Raw genomic sequence first — 13,565 nt, 5'->3', positions numbered from 1 at the left:
ATGTGAAAAAAAGAGGCAATATGGTCAAACTCAAGACAGGATTAAAATTTAAAATTAAACACTAGCAGATTTCTATGGCAGAACTTGTAAAAACCCATACATCCTTCCTTCCTTCCATTCTTCTTTCCGTCCCTTCCTCCATCCCTATATCTTTCTTTCTTTTAACCTGCCCTCCCTTTCTTTCCCCATGCTTCTCTCCCTCCCTGTAGCCCTCTATACCTTTAAATGTTTTTTCTTTACCAGTACGTGGGCTTGAAGAGAAGGGTCTCACAGTGGCCAGGCTTCTGTTATTCACTATAGATGATTAACTATTTGAACCATGCTTCCAGTCTGGCTGTTATGATCCTTTGTAAGACTCAGAGTCTCATAGTAACTACTCCATAGGCTAATTTTGAACTGTAATCCTACAGGTCTCAAAATCCTGAGTACAATCTTGAACCACATTTCTAATTGGTGTATACACTCATAGATACAAGCACAATAAATCAAACAATGAAGGTAGTCATGGTTAAATAGCCAAATGTGTTAAATAAGTAGAACCTTATAAATGAAAGTAAGGGCACTGATGAGCTAAAGAAGGAGCCTAAGGTCTTCCAGGTGAATTGGAATCTGGAGCTCATTCAAATGGAGTTCTGGCAAATCATCAGGAAACAATAAACCTTCCTAGTATCACAATCAAACTTGCTTTTTTTTTTTTTTAAACAACCCATAGATAGGTATGAAGATTGAATTTATAGAACAAGAGAAAAACATACTAAGACAAACATGATTTCTTCCAAATTTATTAGAAAATGTATATTGCCACAGAGTAATTTCTATTTCCCCTGCATACATGCTATTCTTTGTGATGCCTCTGCCTCACAGAATTCTGAAATCTGTTTTTCATGGCTAAGAATCTTCACACCCATTCTACTGTGAAATATACCATTTTCAATCACTAAATTTATACATTGACTGCCATTTTTAGGAAATATCAGGTATTATTTTCTTGTTCACTAAAGTATATACAGTCCTTGGATATCTGATTTGTACAAAGAAGGATAGGAAAGAAATATTTCTTAAAGTTATTTGGGCTTGCTTTACATATCTAGGAGAAAAATCAAAATAGGTATCTACTCAAAATGTACCAGGCAACTCCCATTGCAAGTATCTTTTAAGAAAAGATACTGCACATTTTTTTCCACATCCTAAAAACAGCCCATTTTACGTCTTTGTTTCTTAAGCTATAGATCAAGGGATTCAACATAGGGATAATCAGGGTATAAAATATGGAAGATAATTTATTTGTGTCAAAAGAATGAGTGGACTTGGGCTGTACATACATAGATGTCAAAGTCCCATAGAAGACTACAACCACTGTCAAGTGAGACCCACAGGTGGAGAAAGCCTTGTGTCTGCCCTCAGCTGTGTTCATCTTGAGAATGAGTATGAGGATGAGCAGGTAGGACACAAGGACAAGCAGAAGAGAAGAAAGCAAATCAAAGGCTGCAAAGATCATAATGATCCATTCGATTTCATGTGTATCTGAGCAAAGCAAAGATAGTAAAGGACTGCTGTCACAAAAAAAGTGGTGGATGACATTGTAGCCACAGAAGGATAAATTGAATATCTTTACAGTGACTAGAAGCGAGAGAAAGGTATTGTAGAGATAGGGGATTGCCACCAGGACCCAACATACTCTTTGTGACATGATGACAGTATAAAGCAGCGGCTTACAGATGGCCACATAGCGGTCATAAGACATGGCAGACAGAATGAAAAGTTCACTACCAATGAACAGGAAAAAGAAAGCCATCTGTGTTGCACAAGAATAGTAGGAGATTTTATTTTGACCTGTGACAAAATTGACCAACATTTTGGGTCCCACAGCTGTGGAATAACCGAGATCGGTGAAAGCCAGGTGTTTGAGAAAAAAGTACATTGGGGTTTGCAGCCTGGAGTCCATCGTGGTGATGATGATCATGCCCAAGTTGCCCACTGTTGAACTTATGTAGACAAGGAGGAAGAATGCAAATAAGGGAGCCTGGAGCTCAGGACGATCTGAGATGCCCATCAGGATGAATTCAGTCACCGCTGTGCGATTTTGCCTCTCCATCAAGGTGACTAGAATATTGATTCTAAATAAGGAAAACAGTAAAATCACTAGTTTGCAAATATTACCACAATGGAGAACTTTACACTTGTTTTCTAAAACCCTGGCCCCTGAAGAGTAGGGTAGGATGCATGTTAGAAACAAGATGTTCCTCTTGAGAATGGATATAAGGATGAGCAATATTGATACAGGCAGTAGAGGCAGGAGGTATCTCATAAATAAGATGGATCTCAACATTTCAATTTCAGATGCTTGGAAAAAGGCAAGTATTTGTGGTTCCCATAAAGGTAGGGATAGAATTAGATCTGTTGTTTGCATCTGAAATGATTTTACTAAAAAAGAATATGGTCCAATATGGTCATGTTTTGTTTGCTCCTACTTGAGGGAAATGTCTATAACATCAGAGGCCCATTAAGTTGACAAATATCCTACTAATTCCAATATCCAAACCCAAAACATACCACACCAGCAACCATGTCGCAAGATTAAGCAATGTTATAAAGTAGGGAAATCAATAGATGGTTGGGTATATAGGTAAGTAGATAGAGTAGAAGACAGACAGACAGATGGGTAGATCTTAGTGGACAGATAAGGAGGTAGACAAATTGATAGATGATAGAAATAAACATACCTATATATAATGTTTACATATTATTGAAAGTTTTGGTGTCTAATAAAGTGATGAGTAATTACTCTAATGTTCTTTAGATTTTCAGTTTTAGATACTTATATTAAGTATAACAATAATTGCACTCAATTGTATCACAATATATATCCTAAATATAGAATAAACTTTTGAGTTATAAAAAATCACACAAATCTCTACATCAAAAGATAGAATTAGAAACAACTTGTAATTGTAGGTCATTTAGCTGAGAATGCTAACATATTTTGTAATACTGGACAAATGTATGAATAAACATTACATGACAGAGACTCTTGTACCTGAAGAAACTAATGATGAGATAGATGTGGATATAAAGTGCATGGTATATATTGCTTAATGTACAGTAAGGTTACTATGGTCATAACATTTTCTCTGTAATTCTACCTGCTCAGACATGCATGGATGTTGGGAAGGATGAAAAACTGGTGGAATGATTCAATGTTTCCATAATATCTGAAAAGACTTCTCAAGAAATGGCTTTGTTGGCCTTCTGTTTCTTTGTGTATTCTTTCTTCTCATTTGTGAAAGTCTGGGAATTCAATCCAGTGTTTCAGGCTTGTGAAGCAAGCACTCTACTAACTGAGCTACATTACCTATCCTTGTTCTTGTGGGACTCAGTCCAGCCTTGGATTTGCTCTATAGCCCAGGCACATCCAGTACTGCATTTCTTCCTCCTTTATCCTCTGGGTGTTTGGTGCTGGTTTTTCTTTGTTTTGCTTTTTTGAGCTGTGGCAATGGCTTATCTAAGAGGACTCCTCTTTATATATGTACAGGTGCATGCTTCTGCCCAGGAACTTCTTCACCCAGATGAAGAACAGATCAATAAAAAGTAGTACATCAAATGATCTCACTCCTCCATCTCTTCTCCAAAACTACAATTTGATAATCACTGCGCTACTGTTCTTAAAAATTATCATCTATTCTTCATAATTTTAATGACACTTTAATAAGTAAGATAATATTCATTTACTGGAATGTGTTATGCTGTCCCTGTGGGCATTTTCTTTGGGATTGAAATACATATACCTGTGTGTGTGTGTGTGACATGTTCAATGACTTTATGGTGACAGAAGAGACTGGTACTCTGTGGAAATCCTGAACAGAGATGAAGTAAAGGGATGCCATTGGCTTTGGGTTCCTGCAATAAGCACTCATGGATATTTTTTACATAAAGGGATAAAATGTTTTAAAGAACAGTTTGGGGCAGGGAATGTGCCTTAGTGGTAGAGTGCTTGCCTAGTATGCATGAGGCTTTGGGTTGGATTCCCTGGTACCACATAAAAATAAATAAAAGAACAGAAAGTTTCATTTTGATAATCTTTTTACAAGGCTCTTAGCTGTGTACTATTTTATGGCACACAACACTGTAGAAACAAAACAAAGTACATAAAAATGATATATACATATATATGAATACTCTGTAATATTATATAAGAACTTTTCCAAATATGATAGAGCACAGGAAGAAGATACAAGTGCATAACCCAGAATATGCCTTGTAATATCTCAGAGATTAAGAAGTACAGCCCACTACAGGTACCTGACACTTAAACTAATGTAATTATTATCAATATGAAAAATCTTGATTACTAATTATCCTGACATCTCCAAAAATTTTTGAAAAAGGAAATCGCAATGACTACTCTGTAAATCGTAATGCCAAATATCATAGGCAGTCAAAACAAATAAATAAAATAAGACCATTTGCAACGTTGTACATGAACCTGATTAAATGTAAATTGAATACACAGAAAATACTATTAATTTGGTTGTTAGTACCTGATGCGCTGCATTGTTTCATTCAAAAAATGTCTTTATATTTAAAACAGCAGAACACATCAAGGTATCACATTGGATGCCTATCATGATAAGTGAAATGACGAACTCTTCAACTCTTGTCTTTTCTTGTTTTGGTTGGTTTATATTCATTAAATACTAGAAAATCATGTGCACGTCCTACAGAGGAATCAATATTCACATCACATAATAGAAGATGAAAGGGTTATTAACTCTCACCAGAGTTGTATCTCAATGGAAATAAAACAAATTACTTTTTCATATTTTAACATCTTTTCTGCGTATTTCTGTATTTAAAAAATCTGAACTGCAGGAAAAGTTAGTATATCCTACTGATAACATAAAGTATTTTGACACCACCCATTTTTTTAACCGAGTACTTAAAATTAGCTGGCATTCATACAAAGACCAGTATGAACAGGAAGCTTCCTTTTGTCACCAGGAAATAAGGCATCAATCTAACTGGTACATTTAAATAAATTAGAGCAAGAACCTAGATCTTCAAACTTCCTGAATAGTTGGATGGTTGTGGACTTGTGAGCAAATTCCTTTTCTTTCTGCCTTAAAGAAAATATCCGTGTACTGTAATGCATGTTGCTTTCCCCTACACTTGTTTTGCCACCTGTGAGATATAAAACTATAGGCAAGCTAAATTAAATATTTCCTAAGCAGAATCACACAATATGGTATATTACCTCTGAATTTAGGAGAGGGAGTATTGTATATGAGTAAGTAGAAAAAATGGAAAGGTATCCAAACGCAGGTCAGGCATCAGGGAAGAAAAGAAGACACCTCAGAAAGGAAATCAAACCTTGCAGTGTGAGTCCAAGTCACAGTCAAACATGACATTGGTAATTTGAGACACCTCATGAAATCCTCTGCTTTTGTTTTCTGAGTTTAAAATTCACTCTTGATTCTCCCATGTGTTTGTTAACATTGTGGGTATTTCAAGATCATTTATAGGTGATTTATTTTTAATTTAGAGAGTCTCCCCAAGGAGATTCCAAACAATTTGTCAATTAAGTGAACAGCATCAGGATATTTAATGAACTACTTGGAGGGTGTGCCCTAATTCTCAGGGAGAAATTTTATGTAATCTTGAATTCATTCATCTACTCCAGAGAACAGTAAATCCACTTGTGAGTCTCACTTAGAAGTGCTGGTGTTGGGAACACTGGGAAATATTGCAATTCTCATGCCCATTGCAGAAGAATTCTAAACAGCCTAGATTTTTTTTGGTGGGGGGGGAGGGCACTTAAATATCTTTTCATAGATAATGAATTCCAAGATGGCTGCAAAGTGACTATTGTAAAGAGCAGCTCGAGACAAAGGACATAGATACAAGATGGAGGGTACTTTGCCTAGTGATTAACCTGCTTTTAATCAATTGTCCAACTGGGTAGTCTGTTTCTCAATTGAAGATGCTTTTAAACACTCTTAAACATGTGGCCATGTGTAGGATCATAGCAAACCCAATACCAATTCAACATAGACAGACCACCAATGTCACAACTACACTATAAATGCTTTCCCTGAAATTTTTACAAGCAGAATAAAGAAATGAATAACTGGCTTATGGAGAGGTCATGATATACCAGCATTAGTAAAAATTGTCAGAGAAAGAGAGGAGGTGTCCGTTCTCTACTGTGTCTCATTTTAAGAATGGATTTTGGTACTATGCTATAGATTATTTTATAAGAGATGAAAAATTAACTCTGTATATAAGACTAATGAGAAGACCCAGGATTCTAAGCACATTATTTGTGGTATCTGAAGCACAAGCAGGTATTAAATAGATGTGTGGACCTACAAATGAAAAAGGTGACTGAAATACAATCAGCCACCAATAATATTGTGGAATAGTTTGAGCTTATAGGAACTATGTTCCCCCTTCTGACATAATATAATGTTCATTCAAACCAGTCAGACAAAACTACTAAATTTTAAAAATAATTGTACCTATGTCAGTCATGGAATATGGCTTAAACATAAATCAAAGAAACCAACACACCTATAATATAAAGTCTATATAAATATGTGACTGCATGTATTATTTTTGTGTATATAAGGTAGCACCAAGATTGTTTACATATTAAAATAAACACTCTACAAATCAAAAGAGTGACACATATTTTTCTGCATTTAAAACAAGAGTTTATCCATGTTGTTCATAAGAAATATTACAACAAAGAAGACATTATTCCAATAAGTAAATACATACATTTTCTTCTGAACTTCTCAATAGTGTATGTAATTTTCCATTTTTTCAATGTAATTTTAGTCTAGAAAAAGTAATGATAAACAGATTTTTCTTCTAAAACATTTTTATTGCCTCTTTTAAATACGTTTCTCAAACATGAAACTATAGAGCTCAGCATAGAGATCACAATATAGTATACTAGGGGCTGGGAATATGGCCTAGTGGTAAGAGGGCTTGCCTTGTATACACAAAGCCCTGGGTTCGATTCCCCAGCACCATATACAGAAAATGGCCAGAAGTGGCACTGTGGCTCAAGTGGTAGAGGGCTAGCCTTGAGCAAAAAGAAGCCAGGGACAGTGCTCAGGCCCTGAGTCCAAGCCCCAGGACTGGCAAAAAAAAAAAAAAAAAAAAATCTTCCTGTGGCTGGGGATATGGCCTAGTGGCAAGAGTGCTTACCTCATATACATGAAGCCCTGGGTTCAATTCCCCATAGGAAATGGCCAGAAGTGGTGCTGTGGCTCAAGTGGCAGAGTGCTAGCCTTGAGCAAAAAAAAACCAGGGACAGGGCTTAGGTCCGGAGTCTAAGGTCCAGGACTGGCAAAACAAAACAAAACAAAACACAAACAATATAGTATACTAACATGTTCGTGCCATGTTAAAACATGACATTAAAACATTCCACAGAACTGCAAAATCCTTCCACCTTAGAGCAAGTTTGTATATAACAAACAAACAAAAGAAAAACCAGAAATGTATTCATGTGGACTGGAAGTTATGTTGTGAAAATTGAAAACTGCAATAGAAAATCAAGTGTCTTTGGTAGCTACTATTATTGCTTACTTGCAGCATGAAACTCTGCTACCAGTTCTCTCTCTTTTTTTTAAAGTTACTTATTAATTGTCAAAGTGGTGTACAGAGGGGTTACAGTTACATATGTTAGGCCATGTGTACATTTCTTGTACTGTTTGTTACCTCCTCCTTCATTCCCCCCTCCCCCCTCTCCCTTTCCTTCTCCCCACATGAGTTGTTCAGTTGGTTTACATCAAATGGCTTTTCAAGTATTGCTTTTGGAGTCATTTTATCTTTTGTCTCTAGATTTTAATATTCCCTTTCACTTCCCTAGTTCTAATACCAGTATATACAGTATCCAGTGTACATAGATGAGATACAGAGCTAGTGCAGGTACAACCACAGGAAGGGGATACAAGAGGAAATTGAAAGAGAAACTTCCCTACCAAACACATTCTATGATGCCAGTATAACCCTCATCCCAAAACCAGGCAGGGACCCATCATGGAAAGAGAACTATAGACCGATTTCCCTGATGAACATTGATGCAAAAATTCTCAACAAAATCCTGGCCAATCGACTTCAACAGGTCATCAAAAAAATCATACACCATGATCAAACTGGATTCATTCCACGGATGCAAAGTTCAATATATGCAAGTCAATTAATGTAGTCCACCGCATCAAACAGAACAAGGAAAAGATTCACATGATTTTATCTCTAGATGCGAAAAGGGCCTTCGATAAAATCCAGCACCCATTTATGATAAAAGCCCAGGAAAAACTGGGATTCCATGGAACATTACTGAATATAAGAAAGGTTGTCTATGACAAGCCAACAGCAAGCATAATTCTAAATGGTGAAAAGCTAAAGTCATTCCCTTTCAAATCAGGAGCAAGACAAGGATTGCCTACTCTCTTCTCTCCTCATCAACATAGTACTAGAATTCCTAACCAGAGCAATTAGGCAAGAAGAAAACATAAAGGGGATCCAAATAGGAAAAGATAAAGTTAAACTTTCTCTCTTCGCAGATGACATGATCCTATACCTAAAGAACCGCATAGACTCTACTCCCATGCTACTAGAGCTGATGCAAAACTTTGGCAAAGTTGCAGGGTATAAAATAAAACCTCAAAAATCAATAACATTTCTATATGTTAATGACTAGAATGCCGAGGCTGAAATCAGGAAAGCAACTCCTTTTGCAATAACCTCAAAAAACATAAAATACTTAGGAATAACCTTAACCAAAGAAGTGAAAGACCTCTATGATGAGAACTTTAAAAACATGATGAAATTAAGGCAGAACTAAGGAAATGGAAAAACCTGCCATGCTCCTGGATTGGGAGGATTAATATAATCAAAATGGCAATATTGACAAATGCTATCTACAAATTCAATGCAATATCCATTAATATCCCAACAGCATTTTTTAATGAAATAGATGAAGCAATCCAGAAATTCATATGGAACAATAAAAGAACCAGAATAGCAAAAACAATCCTAAGCAGAAAGAACAATGCTGGAGGAATTACAATACCAAACTTCAAGCTGTATTATAAAGCTATAGTAATAAAAACAGCTTGGTATTGGCACCGGAACTGGCCTGAAAACCAATGGAACAAAATTGAAGACCCAGAAATGAACCCACAGAACTATGCCTACTTAATCTTTGATAAAGGAGCTAAAAGAATAGTCTGGAAGAAAGATAGCCTCTTTAACAAATGGTGCTGGCTAAACTGGTTCAACACATGCAACAAACTAAAAATACATCCTTATATACCACCCTGCACCAAAATCAATTCCAAATGGATCAAAGACCTTGAAAATAAAACACCCTGAAAACTCTAAAGGAAGGAGTAGGAGAAACACTTGGGTTCCTTGACACAGGATGGAACTTTCTTAACAAAGACCCAGAAATGCAACAAATCAAAGAAAAGATGGACAAATGGGACTGCATCAAACTGCAGAGCTTCTGCTAGGCAAAGAACATAGCTTGCAAGATAAACAGAAAGCCCACAGATTGGGAAAAGATCTTTACCGGCCATACAACGGACAAAAGCCTCATATCTAAAATATATGCAGGACTAAAAAAAATTACCTTCCTCCAAAACAAAACCGCAAAGAACCAATAGCCCTCTCAACAAGTGGGCTAAAGACTTATAAAGAGACTTCTCTGATGAGGGAATGAGAATGGCCAAGAGACGTATGAAAAAGTGCTCTACATCACGGGCCATAAAAGAAATGCAAATCAAAACAACATTGAGATTCCACCTCACCCCAGTAAGAATGCTCTTTATCAAGGAAACTAACAATAACAAATGTTGGAGGGGATGTGGCCAAAAGGGAACCCTACTTCATAGGTGGTGGGAATGTAAACTGGTACAGCCACTCTGGAAAGCAGTATGGAAATTCCTCAGAGCACTAAACATAGAGCTCCCCTATGACCCAGCAGCCCCACTTTTGGGCATCTACCCAAAAGACCACAAACAAGAACACACAAAGCCACCAGCACAACAAATCTCGCAGCACATTTTTTTCTCTTATTTATTGTCAAATTGATATACGGAGAGGTTTCAGTTTCATACGTTAGGCCCTGGGTACATTTCTTGTACTGTTTGTTACCTCCTCCCTCATTCCCCCTCCCCCACTTTCCTTCTCCCCCCATGAGTTGTTTAGTTGGTTTACACCAAACAGTTTTGCAAGTAATGCAGCACAATTTGTCATAGCTAAAATATGGAACCAACCCAGATGCCCCTCAGTAGACAAATGGATCAGGAAAATGTGGTACATATACACAATGGAATTTTATGCTTCTATCAGAAAGAATGACATTGCCCCATTTGTAAGGAAATGGAAGAACTTGGAAAAAATTATACTAAGTGAAGTGAGCCAGACCCAAAGAAACATGGACTCTATGGTTTCTCTAATAGGGAATAATTAGCACAGGTTTAGGCTAGTCACAGCAGAGGATCACAAGAGCCCAATAGCTATGCCCTTATGAAAGCATAAGATGATGCTAAGTGAAATGAACTCCATGTTATGGAAACGAGTGTTGTATCACTATTGTAATTACTTTCAATATGCCATACTACCAGTTCTTATGATAGAATTTAGGTGGTGGTCATAGAGCTTGAATTCTGGGCCTGAGAGCTGTCCTTGAGCTCTTGAGCTCAAGGCTAGTGCTCTATCACTTGAGTCACAGTGTCATTTCCAGTTAATTGGAGATTAAGATTCTCATGGATTTTCCTACCCAGTCTGGCTTTTAATCATGATCCTCAGTTCTTAGCTTCTGGAGTAGCTAGGATTATAGGTATGAGACACTGGTTTCCAGAGCATCTTCAATTACTCTGGTTGTAATTCCTCTGTCTTCCTCAAAGAAAACAAACCATTTTACTGTTTTACTTCCAGTAGTATTTAGATAGCATTTAGAAGCTTTACTACTGTGAGAAAAATCCAGTAGGTATGTACAAAGAGAGAGTCAACGTGTATTTTATGGTCATTTGGGAAGAAAAGAGATCCTGTTCATATATGGACCATTTTAGGATTTACATTCTTTTAACTTTTAAGAGAAGATATTGTATAATTTTGTCCATATTCTCTGAAGGGCAGATTTTACATCTTTGTTCCTCAAGCTATAGATAAGTGGATTCAACATAGGGATGACCAGGGTATAAAAAATGGAAGCCACTTTATCAATGGCAGAGGAATGACTGGACTTGGGCTGCACATACATAAATATCAAAGTCCCATAGAAGACTATAACCACAGTCAGGTGGGACCCACAAGTGGAGAAAGCCTTGCGTCTTCCATCAGCAGATTTAATCTTCAGAATAGTTATAAGAAGGAGCAGATAGGACACAAGAACTATCAGAAGAGAGGAGATCAAATTAATGGCCGAGAAGATCAAAATAATCATTTCAATTTCATATGTATCTGAGCAGAGCAAAGATAGCAAAGGGAGACTCTCACAGTAGAAATGACTGATGACATTGTAGTTGCAGAAAGATGCAGTGAAAATCTTTATGGTGACAAGAAGAGACATGAATGTACAGTAGAGATATGGGATTGCCACCAGTACCCAGCACACTCTTTGTGACATTGTGACAGTGTAGAGCAGTGGGTTGCAGATGGCCACATAGCGATCATAAGACATGGCAGACAGGATAAAAAGTTCACTACCAATAAACATAATAAAGAATGCCAGCTGAGTAGCACAGAAGTTATAGGAAATTGTATTTTTGTCGACAATAAAATTTGCCAACATTTTGGGTCCTACAGCTGTAGAGTAACCAAGGTCAGTGAGAGCCAGGTGTCGGAGGAAAAAGTACATTGGAGTCTGCAGCCTGGAGTCTATCATGGTGAGGATGATCATGCCCAAGTTGCCCACCACAGAGACCACATAGATGATGAGGAAAAGAGTGAACAATGGCACCTGCAGGTCAGGACGATCCGTGATGCCCATCAGGACGAATTCTCTCATCACTGTCAGATTGTGTGTCTCCATCCTGCTTGGTACCAATACCTATTATGGACAGAGACATCAGAATAGTCAATTGTTTCAAATATCATCTTTATTTGAAACCTACTTGAATAAGACATACAAATATTTCTATAGATCATATTTGTAAATAAAGCCATCTTTACAATAACTACATATGTGTATATTTATATATATGTTATGTTTCTCTATCATGTATCTATTGACTTGAACATCTATCTGTTCAGAAAGTCAGAGAGTTTACTGATTCTCAACTAGAGTTGTTTCAATCGCAAGAGTACATTTTTTTTAATGCTCAGCAATATTCTGTTTTCTTTTCTTACTACAACTAATACCTAGTCTCAAACACTATGCTCTTAGTTTTTTGTCAGTACTGAAACAATGAATAGATTTGGAATAGATCAGGAAGTATGCAGTAAATGTTACCCTACCCACTCTGAGAACAAAACTGGATATTGCGTAAATCATTAGAATTCTTTTCCTTCTATCATTTAAGTCTTAGGATAAAATGCTGGTATGTTAACTCTTTATGAAATATTTATTTTAATTATCTTAACTTTAGGATATTGGCAGTACAACTGAGACCTGCTTTCTTGCATACATATATGTGTATGTTATACTCAAGAATATTAGGAATATATGATCTGAAAACATTTGGTGATGCTAGTAGAATTAATTTATGTAAGGAAAACTGAACATTTTCCTAGGCTAAAGGAGGTGATATTTATTAGGAAAAGAAGTTTGAAAATTTTTATGCTTCATATTGCATAAAAATGTTATTAAGATTTATAATACCAATAGAGACAGATCAAATATAGCAAGAATCACATAAACATATGTTCTGGCATGTGATTTGAAATTATTATCTCTGTTAGTTCTACAAGAACGTCTAGCAAGGGCTGGGAATATGGCCCAGTGGTAGAGTGCTTGCCTCATACACATGAAGCCCTGGGTTCGATTACTCAGTACCACATATATAGAAAAATCCAGAAGTTGCACTGTGGCTCAAGTAGTAGAGTGCTAGCCTGGAGCAAAAAGAAGCCAGGGACAGTGCTCAGGCCCTGAGGTCAAGCCCCAGGACTGACAAAGAAAAGAACATCTTGCAAATATAATGCACAACCAAAAGCAAAACAACGTATACAATCAAAGAAAATGCACTGAATATTTCTAAAAACCCAGAGAAGCAAAATATATATTATTAGAAGATAAATGACATCTAATTGTTAGTTTTTATTAAAAAATTCTGATCAGGGGCTGGAATGTGGCTTAGTGGTAGAGTGCTTGCATAGCATGCATGAGGCCCTGGGTTCATTTCCTCAGTACCATATAAAAAACAACAACAAATAATACTAATAAGTTTTAAATGTATTCTAAAAATTTCTGAGCAAAAATGTTTAGTGAATATAAGCATAAATAGAAGTGATCCAGTTTGTAGGAAGAATAGTAGAGAGACTAGTCTCTGACAAACTGCAAATAAAAAATAAAAAACAAGACCACAGAATTTTTACAAGATTATACG

At 36.6% G+C, this 13,565-nt stretch overlaps 2 protein-coding genes across 2 annotated transcripts; both read right to left on the bottom strand.

Moving 5' to 3' along the window:
* Window positions 1–1,153: 1,153 nt before the first annotated feature.
* Window positions 1,154–2,104, bottom strand: LOC125361647 (olfactory receptor 8K3-like). Its single transcript, XM_048360220.1, has one exon. It carries the CDS (start codon window positions 2,093–2,095, stop codon window positions 1,154–1,156), a length of 942 nt encoding a protein of 313 aa, XP_048216177.1. The 5' UTR covers window positions 2,096–2,104.
* Window positions 2,105–11,110: 9,006 nt separating this feature from the next.
* On the bottom strand, window positions 11,111–12,052 carry LOC125361597 (olfactory receptor 8K3-like). Its single transcript, XM_048360152.1, has one exon. It carries the CDS (start codon window positions 12,050–12,052, stop codon window positions 11,111–11,113), a length of 942 nt encoding a protein of 313 aa, XP_048216109.1.
* Window positions 12,053–13,565: the final 1,513 nt, after the last annotated feature.

Source organism: Perognathus longimembris, chromosome 13, assembly GCF_023159225.1.
Source record: "Perognathus longimembris pacificus isolate PPM17 chromosome 13, ASM2315922v1, whole genome shotgun sequence".
In the NCBI taxonomy this organism is placed as follows: Eukaryota; Metazoa; Chordata; class Mammalia; order Rodentia; family Heteromyidae; genus Perognathus; species Perognathus longimembris.
Note: the sequence above shows the minus strand (reverse complement) of the source record. Positions and strands in the feature narration are given on the sequence as shown.